This window comes from Meles meles, chromosome 6 (assembly GCF_922984935.1).
Source record: "Meles meles chromosome 6, mMelMel3.1 paternal haplotype, whole genome shotgun sequence".
In the NCBI taxonomy this organism is placed as follows: domain Eukaryota; kingdom Metazoa; phylum Chordata; class Mammalia; order Carnivora; family Mustelidae; genus Meles; species Meles meles.
Window position 1 is genome coordinate 56,949,139 of NC_060071.1, and position 17,090 is coordinate 56,966,228.

A 17,090-nucleotide genomic window follows, 5' to 3' on the forward strand; every position below is an offset into this window, starting at 1 on the left:
GATCACATCCTGGGTCCTAAATCAGGTCTCAACCAGTATCAAAAGATTGGGATCATTCCCTGCATATTTTCAGACCACAGTGCTCTGAAGCTAGAACTCAATCACAAGAGGAAAGCTGGAAAGAACCCAAATACATGGAGACTAAACAGCATCCTTCTAAAGAATGAATGGGTCGACCAGGAAATTAAAGAACAATTGAAAAAATTCATGGAAACAAATGATAATGAAAACACAATGGTTCAAAATCTGTGGGACACAGTGAAGGCAGTCCTGAGAGGAAAATATATAGCGGTACAAGCCTTTCACAAGAAACAAGAAAGGTCTCAAGTACACAACCTAACTCTACACCTAAAGGAGCTGGAGAAAGAACAAGAAAGAAACCCTAAACCCAGCAGGAGAAGTAAAATCATAAAGATCAGAGCAGAAATCAATGAAATAGAAACTAAAAGAACAGTAGAACAAATCAATGAAACTAGGAGCTGGTTCTTTGAAAGAATTAATAAGATTGATAAACCCCTGGCCAGACTCATCAAAAAGAAAAGAGAAAGGACCCAAATAAATAAAATCATGAATGAAAGAGGAGAGATCACAACTAACACCAAAGAAATACAGACAATTATAAGAACATACTATGAGCAACTCTACGCCAACAAATTTGACAATCTGGAAGAAATGGATGCATTCCTAGAGACATATAAACTACCACAACTGAACCAGGAAGAAATAGAAAACCTGAAAAGGCCCATAACCAGTAAGGAGATTGAAACAGTCATCAAAAATCTCCAAACAAACAAAAGCCCAGGGCCAGACAGCTTCCCAGGGGAATTCTACCAAACATTTTAAGAAGAACTAATTCCTATTCTCCTGAAACTGTTCCAAAAACTTCCAAACTCATTTTATGAGGCAAGCATTGCATTGATCCCAAAACCAGACAAGGATCCCACCAAATAGAGAACTACAGACCAATATCCTTGATGAACACAGATGCAAAAATTCTCACCAAAATACTAGCCAATAGGATTCAACAGTACATTAAAAGGATTAATCACCATGACCAAGTGGGATTTATTCCAGGGCTGCAAGGTGGTTCAACATCTGCAAATCAATCAATGTGATACAACACATTAATAAAAGAAAGAACAAGAACCAAATGATACTCTCCATAGATGCTGAAAAAGCATTTGACAAAGTACAGCATCCCTTCCTGATCAAAACACTTCAAAGTGTAGGGACAGAGGGCACATACCTCAATATTATCAAAGCCATCTATGAAAAACCCACCGCAAATATCATTCTCAATGGAGAAAAACTGAAAGTTTTTATGCTAAGGTCAGGAACATGGCAGGGAAGTCCATTATCACCACTGCTATTAAACATAGTACTAGAAGTCCTAGCCTCAGCAATCAGACAAAAAAAGGAAATTAAAGGCATCCAAATCGGCAAAGAAGAAGTCAAACTATCACTCTTCACAGATGATATGATACTATATGTGGAAAACCCAAAAGACTCCACTCCAAAACTGCTAGAATGTGCAGGAATTCAGTAAAGTGTCAGGATATAAAATCAAGGCACAGAAATCAGTTGCATTTCTCTACACCAACAACAAGACAGAAGAAAGAGAAATTAAGGAGTCAATCCCATTTACAATTACACCCAAAACTATAAGATACCTAGGAATAAACCTAACCAAAGAGGTTAAGAATCTATATGCAGAAAACTATAAAGTACTCATGACAGAAATTGAGGAAGGCACAAAGAAATGGAAAAATATTCCATGCTCCTGGATTGGAAGAATATATATTGTGAAAATGTCTATGCTACCTAAAGCAATCTACACATTTAATGCAATCCCTATCAAAATCCCACCCATTTTTTTCAAAGAAATGGAACAGATAATCCTAAAACTTATATGGAACCAGAAAAGACCTCGAATAGCCAAAGGAATATTGAAAAAGAAAGCCAAAGTTGGTGGCATCACAATTCCAGACTTCAAGCTCTATTACAAAGCTGTCATCATCAACACAGCATGGTACTGGCACAAAAACAGACACATAGATCAGTGGAACAGAATAGAGAGCCCAGAAATAGACCCTCAACTCTATGCTCAACTAATCTTCGACAAAGCAAGAAGGAATGTCCAATGGAAAAAAGACAGCCTCTTCAATAAATGGTGCTGGGAAAATTGGACAGCCACATGCAGAAAAATGAAATTGGACCACTTCCTTACACCACACACAAAAATAGACTCAAAATAGATAAAGGACCTCAACGTGAGAAAGGAATCCATCAAAATCCTTGAGGAGAACGCAGGCAGCAACCTCTTTGACCTCAGCTGCAACAACATCTTCCTAGGAACATCGGCAAAGGCAAGGGAAGCAAGGGCAAAAATGAACTATTGGGATTTCATCAAGATCAAAAGCTTTTGCACAGCAAAGGAAACAGTTAACAAAACCAAAAGACAACTGACAGAATGGGAGAAGATATTTGCAAACGACATATCAGATAAAGGACTAGTGTCCAAAATCTATAAGGAACTCAGCAATTTCAACACCCAAAGAACAAACAATCCAATCAAGAAAGGGCAGAGGACATGAACAGACATTTCTGCAAAGAAGACATCCAGGTGGCCAACAGACACATGAAAAAGTGCTCCCCGTCACTCGGCATCAGGGAAATACAAATCAAAACCACGATGAGATATCACCTCACACCAGTCAGAATGGCTAAAATTAACAAGTCAGGAAATGACTGATGCTGGCAAGGATGTGGAGAAAGGGGAACCCTCCTACACTGTTGGTGGGAACACAAGCTTGTGCAACCACTCTGGAAAACAGCATGGAGGTTCCTCAAAATGTTGAAAATAGAACTACCCTATGACCAGCAATTGCACTCCTGGGTATTTACCCTAAAGATACAAACGTAGTGATCCGAAGGGGCATGTGCACCCGAATGTTTATAGCAGCAATGTCTACAATAGCCAAACTATGGAAAGAACCTAGATGTCCATCAACAGATGAATGGATAAAGAAGAAGTGGTATATATACACAATGGAATGCTATACAGCCATCAAAAGAAATGAAATCTTGCCATTTGCGACGACGTGGATGGAACTAGAGGGTATCATGCTTAGTGAAATAAGTCAATTGGCGAAAGACAACTATCATATGATCTCCCTGATATGAGGAAGTGGAGATGCAACATCGGGGGTTAGGGGGATAGGAGAAGAATAAATGAAACAAGATGGGATTGGGAGGTAGACAAACCATAAGTGACTCTTAATCTCACAAAACAAACTGAGGGTTGCTGGGGGGAGGGGGGGTTGGGAGAGGGGGAGTGGGGTTATGGACATTGGGGAGGGTATGTGCTATGGTGAGTGCTGTGAAGTGTGTAAACCTGGAGATTCACAGACCTGTACCCCTGGGGATAAAAATACATTATATATGTTTTGGTTTTTTTTAAAGGCATTTAAAAAAAAAAAAGAGGAACTAGCTAAAACCTGGAAAAACAACTTAATCCTATACCACCAGGGCGGTTAGGCAGTGGCGCCACAGGGACCAGATGTTAATAAAAAACAAATAGTTAACTTGCAGAGATCACAGAAATCCTGCAAGACAGGAGTCTCCCTTGGTTTACAAATGTCCTAGTGATTTACAACAAAGAAGCCATCTTCTCAATAGCCCAATTTCCAGAGACAAATAGCTCAGTTCCTTGAGGCCTATCGTCACCCTCCCCACCATAAAACTGAAGGAGGCTGAGGCAGAGGGAAAGGTAAATAAAGTTAAATTTCTTCTAAACCTAAATCTCACTTAACCGCCAGGGTGACGCCAGGGTGGCAAAAAGTTAAACAAAGACACAAGATGGGATTGGGAGGGAGACAAACCATAAATGACTCTTAATCTCACAAAACAAACTGGGGGTTGCTGGGGGGAGGTGGGGTTGGGAGAGGGGGAGCGGGCTATGGACATTGGGGAGGCGAGGCGAACCATAAGAGACTATGGACTCTGAAAAACAACCTGAGGGTTTTGAAGGGTCAGGGGTGGGAGGTTGGGGGAACAGGTGGTGGGTAATGGGGAGGGCACGTTTTGCATGGAGCACTGGGTGTTGTGCAAAAAGAATGAATACTGTTACGCTGAAAAAATAAATAAAATGGGAAAAAAAATAAAAAAAATAAAAAAAAAGTTAAACAAAGATAAACTGTCAAAGTGAGGCACAAGATATGTATGTAGCTATGAAAAAGTGCCTTGAAAATGCTATATAAACCCTTGGCTTTGAGTGCTCGGGGTCCTTGCTGAAACCCACTGCCCCGGGCAGATACTTGGACCCCACCTAGCTGGAAATAAACCTCACTGTGTGCCTTGCATTATCGAGAGTGTTCTCTGTCTCATTGAGGGGTGGTCGACTCCATACCCTAACACTCCCGGCTGGGTGGGAAGCTGCTTTTCCCTCTCTCATTCCCCCTGCTTATGTTCCCTCTCTTGCTGTCTCTCTGTCAAATAAATAAATAAAATGTTCTTTCAAAAATAAAAAATTAAATAAAATGAGTCAGTAGAGGGGCACCTGGCTGGATCAGTCAGAAGAGTGTACAACTCTTCATCTCAGGGTCATGAATTCCACCCCCACATTGGGTCTAGAGATTACTTACATAAATACATACATACATACAAACATACAAACATACATACATACATAAGCTTTTTTAAAAATAATAAAATAAAAAACAAAATGAATCAGTAAAAATATCTAAGAAATCCAACACACTAGAAAGTTTGAGAAGCAGCTAGAAAGGGAAAGAGTATTATTGTACTATAGTAACTAGAAATTTCCTGGCAAAAACACTCATCAATGAGAAGATAACTGCAAATGAAAAACCACAGGACAAAAAGCTACCTCTTAATCTAGCAATTTTGGCTTTCTAGATGCTTTTCAGTCCCACAAAATCCAAAATCCAGGACCTTAGACTACATAAATTTTCCACCAGAGTGCTATCAAGTTATAAAGTGGTAGTTATTGTAGTATAAAAAGAATAATGTCAGAAAGTTTTAAAATAAATACATTGCCCCGCAATGCTATGGTATTGAACAATTATGAATGTTATCAACAATTGAATAAATAATCGTGATCTAGATAAAATATATGGAACTCTGTACCTAACAATTAATAAATACACTTTTTGGGGGCGCCTGGGTGGTTCAGTGGGTTAAAGCCTCTGCCTTCGGCTCAGGTCATGATCTCAGGGTCCTGGGATGGAGCCCCACATCGGGCTCTCTGCTCAGCAAGGAGCCTGCTTCCTCCTCTCTCTGCCTGCCTCTCTGCCTACTTGTAATCTCTGTCTGTCAAATAAATAAAATAAAATAATCTTTAAAAATATATATACTTTTCTTTTCATACACACGTGGAGTAATTACAAAAATTGACCAAGTACTTGTGGCGCATAAGGAATAATACAGAGGATATTGGGAGATGGAGAGGAGAAGTGATTTGGGGGAAATCGTAGGGGTGACAAACCATGAGAGACTGTGGACTCTGAGAAACAAACTGAGAGCTTTGGAGGGGAAGGGGGTGGGGGTTGGGTGAGTCTGGTGGTGGTCTTTATGGAGGGCATGTATTGCATGGAGCACTGGATGTGGTGCGTAAACAATAAATTTTGGAACACTGAAAAGAAATAAAATAAAATGAAAAAAAAAAAAAAAAACCCTGACCGAGTAAGAGGAAATAAGTAATTCTTAACATATTTCAAAGAGTATTAATATCAAGTAGACCTGAATATCTGATCATAATACTATCAAGTTACAAGTTTATAGAAAGGAGCACCTGGGAGGCTCTGTCAGTTAAGCATCTGCCTTCAGCTCAGGTCATGATCCCAGGGTCCTGGGATCAAGCCCCCCAGTGGGGCTTCCTGCTCAGCAGGGAGCCTGCTTCTTCCTCTACCTCTGCTGCTCCCCCGCTTGTGTTCTCTCTTCTCAAATAAATAAGTAAAAACTATTTTTTTAAAAAGTTTATAGAGAGTTTTTTTCTTTTTTTTTAAATGTTTTATTTATTTATTTGACAGAGAGAGAGAGATCACAAGTAGACAGAGAGGCAGGCAGAGAGAGAGGGGGAAGCAGGCTCTCTGCTCAGCAGGGAGCCCAATGCGGGCCTCTATCCCAGGACCCTGAGACCATGATCTGAGCTGAAGACAGAGGCTTTACCCACTGAGCCACCCAGGCGCACTAGAGAGTTTTTTTTCTAATTCTCACACATTCTCAAATTCTACAACTTCTAAATAATTTGCATTTCAATGAAAAGTTGTGGAAATTTAAAAATACTTAGAACTAAACTTGTAGTATGAAAGCCTACATGTACTTCAATGGAAATGCACATATGAGGGGAAAAAAAAGAAAACCAAAAATTAAATATCTAACTTTCCAACATGAGAATTTAGAAAATGAATAGAATATACCCCGCTCCCCCTCCCCCAATCCCACCTCCCCGCAGCAACCCCCAGTTTGTTTTGTGAGATTAAGAGTCATTTATGGTTTGTCTCCCTCCCAATCCCATCTTGTTTCATTTATTGGGGAGGGGAAGCGAACCATAAGAGACTATGGACTCTGAAAAACAACCTGAGGGTTTTGAAGGGTCAGGGGTGGGAGGTTGGGGCAACCTGAGGGTTTTGAAGGGTCAGGGGTGGGAGGTTGGGGGAACAGGTGGTGGGTAATGGGGAGGGCACGTTTTGCATGGAGCACTGGGTGTTGTGCAAAAAGAATGAATACTGTTACGCTGAAAAAATAAATAAAATGAGAAAAAAAAAAAAAAATTAAAAAAAAAATAAAAATAAAAGCAAAAAAAAAAAAAAAAAAAAAAAGAAAATGAATAGAATAAATCCAGAGAAATTAGAATAGATAAGAGCAGAAATCAAAGATTCTGAAAATAAATATAACATAAAAAAGAAAAGGCCAGAAGTTTGTTTTTTCAAGAGACTTATAACTACACAATACTTTTGTTAACTTGATCAAACAAGAGAAAATTATATGCTTCTATATCTTCTTTGGAAAAATGTCGTTCAAGTTCTTTCCCCTTTTTTTTTCAGAAGCCAATATAACTTTTATTGTCTGTAAATGTTACTTCTTTATTAAATATCATAGAAGAATTTTTACATTAAATGTCATTAGTTATTAAATTCCACATGTAGCGTGTTATATGCATAATGTTACAGAGTATATACTAAAAGGCATTTGTATAATTGTTATAAACCTCAAGTATTATTTGTCATGTAAATGATATGCAAATCTCAATATACTGTTTTAAAAGCATAATTTAACAGTGCCAAAATTTGATAATAATATGTCTATGTTAAATTTAAATATGTGAAACAGAAAACTATGAGCAGAGTTTAGCCTTTCTTCTTAGAGATTTGGAACTTTTTAAATTGTCTAAACAATTTAATTTTTTTATGCTCATGAAGAAGTGAAAACTCAAAATATCTATGATATTATCTACTTGTGTTGGGTCCATAATCAAAGGAGTGAGACTGATACAAAGCGAAAGCTTTATTTCGCGCCAAGCATCAAGAACCAAACTGACCGGCAAGGGCTGTCTTTTGCAAAGAGGCGACCTCTCTTTGCCTTACAGACTAGCTTTTAAGGGCAAAGGCCATGTGGTTGAGCCTGGCCATGCACAGGTGGCCAATGAGATTGTAACACAGTCATGCTAGGTCACACATAAGTGACCAATTGAATAACAATTTACCCTAGTAGATATTTGAACCAGCCTATCACCTTGGTCAGAATTGGCACCCAAAAGGCACCCAAAGGGCAGGGCCCATGCTAGGGAGACAGTATGCACCCCCACCGATTGAATCCCTCCACCTGGCCTGACCCACCCTTGTATCTGGGCTTTGTTACCTGGGACTAGTTTCCGGGACTTGTTTAAGTAAGTTCCCAGGGGGAAGGGGGGGACAGGGACAGTTTAAATTTTACTGTATAAACAACAATGTCATTGTTTACCCGGATGGCACCGCTCTGGCTAAATAGGCCCTTACACTTATAATTAAATTTTCCTACATCTCACTGTTTACAACAATGGTTTCTTCTACAAAATCTCCCTAGAAATATATTCTCTTAGGTCTTTGTCCGTTTTTTAATCTGGTATTTTGTTTTCTACTCTTGAGTTGTATAAGTCCTTTATATATTTTATAAATTAACCTTTTATGAGATACATGGTTTACAAGTGTTTTCTCCCATTCCACAGGCTGTCTTTTGACTCTGTCAATTGTTGCCTTTACTGTACAGTAGATTTTTAGTTTAAGGTAGTTCCACTTGTTTATTTTTGTTTTTGTTACCTGTGTGCTGTTGATGTTATATCCAAGAAACCATTGCCAAAACCAATGTCAAGATTATTTTCCCTATATTTTCTCCTAGAAGTTTTATAGTTTCAGGTGGACATTTAAGCTTTTAACCATTGTGAGTTAATTTTTTTTTTCTGAAGGATTTTATTTTTATTTATTTGTCAGAGAGAGAGTGAGCAAGCACAGGCAGACAAAGTGGCAGGCAGAGGCAGAGGGAGAAGCAGGCTCTCTGCCAAGCAAGGAGCCCAATGTGGGACTCGATCCCAGGATGCTGGGATCATGACCTGAGCTGAAGGCAGCCACTTAACCAACTGAGCCACCCAGACGTCCCCCACTGTGAGTTAATTTTTGTGTATGGTGTAAGTTAGGGATCCATTTTTATTATTGTTAACCTTAAAAATAAAGCTGCCATTTATTTTACCAGCAAAAAGATGAGTTTATTCAGGAATAGCAGAGAATAACAATCAGGGACATGCACTCTACAGAAAAGCCATAGGCAAGTCTGGAGAACAAAAGAGAAGAATACTTTCTTTCAGAGGAAAATAGGGGGAATTGGGAAGGGCTGTTATAAACAAAAAGTCTGGGGTACCTGAGTGGCTCAATTGTTAAGCGTCTGCCTTTGGCTCCAGCCAAACACAAGCTCCCTGCTCAGCGGGAAGCCTGCTTCTCTCTCTCCCCTGGCTTCCGTTCCCTCTCTCACTGTCTCTCTTTCTGTCAAGTAAATAAATAAAATCTTTAAAAAAATAAATAAATAAACAACAACAGAAAGTCCACTGGAATAAACTGGGAGTTCAAACCATAGTGCTTTCTCATTGGCTAAATTGCAAGAGTCAATAGGCTGGGCTGTTGCCAGGGCAGGAAGAAACCTTCCTTCCCTCTGCTGGTATAAGAAAGTACTATCCAGTTCAAGGTCCTTCTATTTCTGTTTTGTTTGCAATTGGCAGCAAGTAGTAGGACAGGAAAGCTCCACCTTTTGGCTTTATCACTCCGTTTTCGTGAGGTTTCCCTGCATTAATTTTCATATTCTGCATGTAGACATTCCGTTTTCCCAACACCATTTGTTAGAAACTATCCTTTCCCCATTGTGTATTCCTGGCACTCTTGTCAAAGATCAGTTGACCATACATACACATGTGTTTATGTCTTGGCTCTATAGTCTTTTCCACTGGTCTATATGCCTGTCTTTATGCCAATACATACTGTTTTAATTATTGTAGGCTTGTAGGATTTGAAATCAGTAATTTGAACTTAGGAAATTGGATGCCTCCAATTTCCTTTTTCTTTCTCAAGATAATATAAATCATCAACAGGGATATGAAAATATGCTCAACATCATTAATTATCAGGGAAATGCAAATCAAAACTATAATGAGATATCACCTCACACCTATTAGGATGGCTATTATCAAAAAAAGAAAAACGGGTAGGTATTGATGAGGATGCAGAGAAATTAGAACCCTTTGGTCTATTTGTGGGAATGTAAATTGATGCATTCCTTATACAAAACAGTGTAACAGTTCTTAAAAAAATTAAGAATAAAATTACCATATCAGTATCTCAAAGAGATATCTGCACTCCCACATTTATTGCAGCATTATTCATAATAACCAAGATATGAAAATTACCCAAGGGTCCACAAACAATGAGTGAGGAAGGAAAATCTGGTATTCATATTCAATGGAACATTATTTCACTTTCGAAAGGAAGGAAATTCTGCCACTTGTGACAACATGAAGGAAACTGGATGACATTATGCTAAGTGAAATAGCCATTCACAAGACAAATACTACCACATTCCACTTATAAGAAGTATCTAATATAGCCAGTACTACACAATAGTGAGAATATAATAGTGATTGCCAGAGGCTCAGAAATAGAGTTGTTTTCCATTGGGTATAAAATTTCAGTTCCTTTAGATGAATAAGTTCTAGATATCCACTGTACAGCATAGTGCCTATAGTTAACAATATGGTATTGTACACCTCAAAATTTGTTAAAAGTGCAGATGTGTGGGGCACCTGGGTGGCTCAGTGGGTTAAAACCTCTGCCTTTGGATCAGGTCATGATCTCAGGGTCCTGGAATCAAGCCCTACATCAGGTTCTCTGCTCAGCAGGGAGCCTGCTTCCGCCTCTCTCTCTGTCTGCCTGCCTCTCTGCCTACTTGTGATCTCTGTCAAATAAATAAATAAAATATTTTTTAAAAAAAAGTGTAGATGTGTTAAGTGTTTTACCACAAAAAAAAAAAAAGAGAGAGAGAGAGAAGTAAAGTAAAACTAAGGGACACAAGGAAACTTTGGGAGGTGTTTCATATTATCTATTACTTTGAGAGTAGTGATGGTATCATGGGTGTTTGCATATATCCAAACTCATAAAATTGTACACGTTAAATATGTGCAATTCTTTGTATATCAATTATACCTCAAGAATACACATTATACACAGAGAGAGAAACAGAGAGAGAGAGAGAGAAAATCAAGTAGGGATATATCCACATGGTACAGATATCATTTTTTTTTAAAGACTTTATTTCTTTGACAGAGAAAGAGAGAGAGAGCACAAGCAGGCAGGGTGACAGGCAGAGGGAGAAGGAGAAGCAGGCTCCCTGCTCAGGACTGGATCCCAAGACCCTGAGATCATGACCTGAGCCAAAGGCAGACACTTAAACAACTGAGTCACCAGGCACCCAGATATATACTTCTTTAATAAAATTATTTTTGAAAAAAGCAAAAGAAGTATAAACAAAAAAATCCAGAATAGTGATTGTTTCTGGATGGAAAAAAAAATGTAAAGGGATAGGGGTTGGAGGAGTAGATGCAATGATAGCTCACAGGTATTTATTTTACTATGCTTTTTAACTCAAATATATGTTACATATTTTGTAAATATGTAATATTTCAAAACAAAAGGAAAAATCATTTATCAGTAGATAACTATTTTTTAAGGATTTTTAAAATTTATTTATTTGACACACACACAGAGCACAAGCAGGGGGAGCAGTTGGCAAAGGGAGAGGGAGAAGCAGACTCCCCACCAGGCAGGGAGCCCAATCCGGGGCTTGATCCCAGGACCCTGGGATCATGACCTGAGCCAAAGGCAGACACTTAACCGACTGAGCCACCAAGGCACCCCAGTAGATAACATTTTTTATCTTTCAGGTTTTCAGGTATTCAAACTAATTATATATCCACTATTTGCAAAGATGGGAGAAACTCATGCTCTAATTCACTGCTGGTGATGGAACTTTAAATCAGCCCAATCATTTTAGAAGGCACTTTTGCCATATTTAATCAAGCCTTACAAATACATTTTGGCATAACACTTTCATTTCTATTTTTATTATAAGGGACTAATCAAAACCATGTGTATATGAAAATGTACATCAATATCTTTCTTTTTTTATTTTTTTTTAAAGATTTTATTTATTTATTTGACAGAGCGAGATCACAAATAGACAGAGAGGCAGGCAGAGAGAGAGAGAGAAGGAAGCAGGCTCCCGCTGAGCAAAGAGCCTGACGCGGTACTCGATCTCAGGACCCTGAGATCATGACCTGAGCCGAAGGCAGCGGCTTAACCCACTGAGCCACCCAGGTGCCCAACATCAATATCTTTCATAGCAGAGTTGTTGAAAACTAAAAATTGGAAATAACTTAAATGTCAACAGTAAAGTATTCACTAAAGCAATATGGTTATATCCATGCAACAGATTACTGTATAGTGACCCAGAACAACACAATAGAAGTAGATTTATCAACATCAAATGACTTGTACAACATATCGTTAAATGGATTGTAGAATAATGTGGTCCTATTTTGTACAATTTTTTCAAATGCATAAAGGAAAATCCTAAAAGAAAGATAACAGAATTTTGATGGTTATATTTGAGTGAAATAATTTTCAGTGATTTTTTTCTTTTCATCCTTGTGATTATGTATATGTAACCTGCAAATGTACTTTAGATTGCCCAAGTTTGTTATCCTGAATAAGTTTAACATTTGTATATATACAATGGAATACTATGCAGCCATCAAAAAATCTTGCCTTAGCGTAACGTCTTCAACATTCACCTTTATTATAACATGTACCATGTATCAGTACTTCATTTCTTTTTTATAGCTGAGTAATATTCATTGTATGGGTAAACCACATTTTGTTTATTATTCATCAGTTGATGGACATTTGGGTTGTTCCTACATTTCAGTTATTATGAACAATGCTGCTACACATGCATGTATACAAATTTTCATTTCTCTCCCATAGACTCCTAGTGATGTAATTGCTAAATCACATGGTCTATCTATTTATTGAGTGAGCTTTGGTAGGAATTTATTAATTCATTTGTCAAGTTTATTGGCCTGAAGTTGCTCATAATATTTCCTTATTATTTTTTAAATATCTCAAGTAGTAATACTCCCTTGTCATTCCCAAAGTTAGCAATTTTTGCCCTGTCTTTCTTGACCAGTCTGGATAAATGATACTTTTGTTGATTTATTTCAAATAACCAGCTTTTAATTTCATTAATTCTCCTTATTTTTCCCATTTTCTATTTCTTTGATTTCTACTACTGTATTATTAGTCTCCTTCCCATTTCTCACTTTGTGTTTAATTCACTCCTTTTTCAAGTTCTTAAGGTAACAGTTCAAAATATTTCATTTTGTGATTTCTTCTTTAATCCTTGTTATTAAAAGTCATGTTAATTTTCAAGTAAAAAAAAATCTTGCCATTTGCGATGATGTGGATGGAACTAGAGGGTATTATGTTAAGCAAAATAAGTCAATCAGAGAAAGCCAATTATCATATGATCTCTCTGAAATGAGGAATTTGAGAGGCAGGCAGGTGGTTCGTGGGGAGAAGGGAGGGAAAAAAGAAACAAAATGGGATCAGGGAGGGAGACAAACCATAAGAAACTCAGTCTCAGGAAACAAACTGAGGGCTGCTGAAGGGGTAGGGGGATCGGGTGGCTGGGTGATGGACCTTGGGAAGGGTATGTGCTATGGTGAGTGCTGTGAAATGTGTAAGCCTGATGATTCACAGACCTGTACCCCTGGGGCAAATAATACATTATATGTTAATTTAAATAATTTTTTTTTAAAAAAGCACCATGGATAACCCAAACAAGCTTCTTAGAAATATTGCATAGCTCATAAGAAGGCAATTTCAATATAAAAGAAAGTGTCGAAAGTAAATTGAATTGTGGCATTTTGAAGTCTCTATGTACAAGGAATTTTATCACTTAAAATACTTCAGTCCTGGGATGCTGGAGTGCCTCAGGTGGTTAAGCATCTGCCTTTGGCTCAGAGTCCTGGGATTGAGCCCCACGTCAGGCTCCCTGATCAGCAAGTGGAGAGCCTGCTTCTCCCTCTCCCTCTGCCTCTCCCCCTACCAGCGCATTCTCGCTCTCTCATGCTCCCTCTCTCTCTCTCTCAAATAAATAAAGTCTTATGAATAAATAAATAAATAAATAAAATTCTTCAAACCTGTTGGGAAAGCTGCATGTTCTTGTTCAAGTTCTGATGAATAGACTTAGAGAAGAAAGGAAATAATTTGTAGACAGCACAGACGAAGGTCATCAAAATTAAGGAGTGGTTTTAATATTTTATTTCATTTTATTGAACAGGCACTTACATAACACTATAGATCAAGAATTGTTTAAGTAATTTACAAATATTAATTTGGTCAATCCTTATAATTTTATGGGGAAGGTACCCTGACCATAAAGAATTAGCATTTCAGTTAAGTTAGAAACAAATATCAGAAATTTCATATGGTTCAACTTACCTCTGTTTTATAGATGACAGAATTTAGGCATAAAGAGGTTAAGAAATTTGTGTGTTAGTAAAAGGCAAAGCTAAGTTTTGAAGTCAATCAGTCTGGTTCAAGAGTGTGTACTTGTAACCGTGGCACTCTAAAAGGAATGGGTTTACTAACTCTGAAGTATTGTTGCTGATTTCAATATAATTAGGGGGAAAAGTAGCACTACCTGGGACAGAATTAATAATTAGGTCATTGTCTTTGACTGCCCCCCATTTAAATCTCCTGACATTAGGAGAAGGAAGGGAAAAACGAAGGGGGGGAAATCAGAAGGGAAGATGAACCATGAGAGACTATGGACTCCCAGGATTCAAACTGAGGGTTTTAGAGGGGAAGAGGTGGAAGGATGCGTGAGCACATATTGCATGGAGCACTGGATGTTATATGCAAACAATGAATCATGGAACGTTACATCAAAACCTAATGATGTACTGTATGGTAACTAACATAATGTAATTTTAAAAATTATTATTAAAAAAAAACCCAGACAGTACAGGAATACAGCTTTTGAAAGAACTGTTTTTTGAAAGACTTAATTCATGCATTAGTTGAAAAGCTTAAGAAGCTATAACCCAGTGATCCAATTTTGGGCTGATGTTGTGATAAAACACACACACACACACACACACACACACACAAAGATAATTCAAAATAATTTTAGCTCTTTGCTTTCATTTACCAAAGGGCAATATATATTGAAAGGTAAGAAACAGACAACAATGTCTTTTTAAAATCCTCTTTTTGTCTTTTATCTATATTCTTCACATACTATGGTTACTCCCACACATCTCACTATAGAATCTCAAAAGGAAAAAAAACTATCCCTAATAATTGTAATTTTTTTAATATTTCCAAAGCACTTTTCTTCAGATTCTGCATTATAAACCCTGAAAATCAATCTGACAAGGTAGGATTCTCCTCAGAACACAGAGTAGGAAAACAAATAGGAAGGCCTGTCCAAAATCCTCCTTATCAAGGAGAGGTGAGAAAATGTGGAAACAATTGTATATTAATACTTCTTATTCCATCACATTACATAAGAAAGAACATCATATCCTCCTTGATTATGGGCAGAAAACTCATTAAGAAAGTCCTAGAATTAATAATTAAACTAGTAAGTAGAGCATCCATGGTGCTGTGTTTTGTTGGATTCATGTCTGCAGCAGGGGCAGGAAATGTTAGAGATGCTTGTCTTTCTTGATACCGAAATCACTTAAAACATCTTCCTGGAGCTCAACACCTGACTGAATATTCTCCTCATTGCCACTTTCATCTCTTTATTCCTGAAAGTGTAGATGGCAGGGTTCAGAAATGGGGTAATAATTACATCAAAAATGGCAAGGAACTTATCCACTGGTACTGTGGGAAATGGCCATGAATACACAAAAATACATGGACCAAAAAATAAGACCACAACTGTGATGTGAGCTGATAGAGTAGAGAGGGCCTTGGACAAGCCACCTGAAGAACGTTGCCAAACAATGACCAAGATGAAGATATAGGAAATAACCAAAATGAAAAAAGTTCCCAGAGAGATGAAACCACTATTGGCAGTGACCATGAGCTCCAATTTGTACATGTCTGTGCAGGCAAGCCTAATAAATCGAGGAAGATCACAGTAAAAGCTGTCCACTTCATTAGGGCCACAAAATGGCAGGTTTACAACAAATACAAGTTGGATCAATGAGTGAATGATCCCAATGGTCCAAGCTACCACCAAAAGTAAAACACAAGTTCTGAAGTTCATAATGGTCAGGTAACGGAGAGGCCTGCATATAGCAACATAACGGTCAAGGGCCATGGCAATGAGCAGAACCATCTCAGTTCCTCCAATAACATGAATGAAGAACATCTGAGCAATGCAGCCTTGGAAAGAGATTACTTTTCTCTCCTTGAAAAGATCAGAGATCATCTTGGGAGCTGCAATGGAGGAAACCCACATGTCAATAAAGGAAAGATTGGCCAGCAGGAAGTACATGGGGGAGTGTAGATGGGAATCAGAGATCACTGTGAGCACAATGAGGAGGTTTCCTAAAATACCTATTACATAAAACACAGAGAAAACTAGAAATAGGACAAGCTGCATCTCCAAAGAATTGGTGAGTCCCACCAACACAATCTCAGACACCACCGAATTATTTCCTCCCCCCATGGTTTCAGTCACTTTGGGCTCCAAATTTACCTGAAAGAACAGGAAAAAATAAGAGATTGGGATTACTGGCCATATCAGTCAAGGTTCCATTAGCGAAGCAGAACCTCTAGGAGATAACATACTAAGGGATTCATTAGTGCTTTGACCTTACACAATCATGGAAGCTAATCCAGCAGTCTCTGTAAGTCTGTTGTTTTTGCATCTGATGCTGTAGCTTGATGTCCACAGGATGGGCAGCCAGGAAGAGAAGATGAATGTAAAGTGGAGGAAAACAAAAATAAACTGGAACCCACAAGTGAAAGCTAAGGACAGATGAAAATTAGTGTCAGTGCTCATTGCCTCTAACCTCGATAATGCAGATGTACTGCAAAAGCCAGAGCCCTCCACCACAGAGCTGAACATACAGCTGGCCCACAAGTCAGAGAAGCTCAAGAAGGATCCCAAAGGAGGTGTGGCAGTTGCAATCCTGGCCACTGCCTCATACCGATGAGATAAGCCAGCAGAGAAATGACAACGTGCATGAGCTACAAATATGGCTGCTGTTTCACTTTAACCTAGCCATATCACAAAAGACTCTCCCTTACAATGGATTCTAGTCGGAAACACAAGAAAAAGGAATTCTAGAGTATGTAAAATCTACTGAAGCTGACACAGTACCAAGCCGCCATACTGTCTATTTAAAGGGACATGGGGTGCCTGAGTGGCTCAGTCAGTTAAGTGTTGGACTCTTGCTTTCATGATCATGATCATGGACATGATCTCCGGTCATGAGCTGGAACCCTGTGTCTGGCTGGGCACTCATCAGG

At 38.4% G+C, this 17,090-nt stretch overlaps 1 protein-coding gene across 1 annotated transcript; it reads right to left on the minus strand.

Annotated features, from left to right (window-relative positions):
* Positions 1-15,345: 15,345 nt before the first annotated feature.
* Positions 15,346-16,284, minus strand: LOC123944317 (olfactory receptor 4F3/4F16/4F29-like). Its single transcript, XM_046009300.1, has one exon. It carries the CDS (start codon positions 16,282-16,284, stop codon positions 15,346-15,348), a length of 939 nt encoding a protein of 312 aa, XP_045865256.1.
* Between the last annotated feature and the right edge of the window lie 806 nt (positions 16,285-17,090).

What these genes read in the sequence shown, in the direction of transcription:
- LOC123944317 (XM_046009300.1), bottom strand. Translation starts at nt 16,284, where the DNA reads ATGGGGGGAGGAAATAATTCGGTGGTGTCTGAGATTGTGTTGGTGGGA.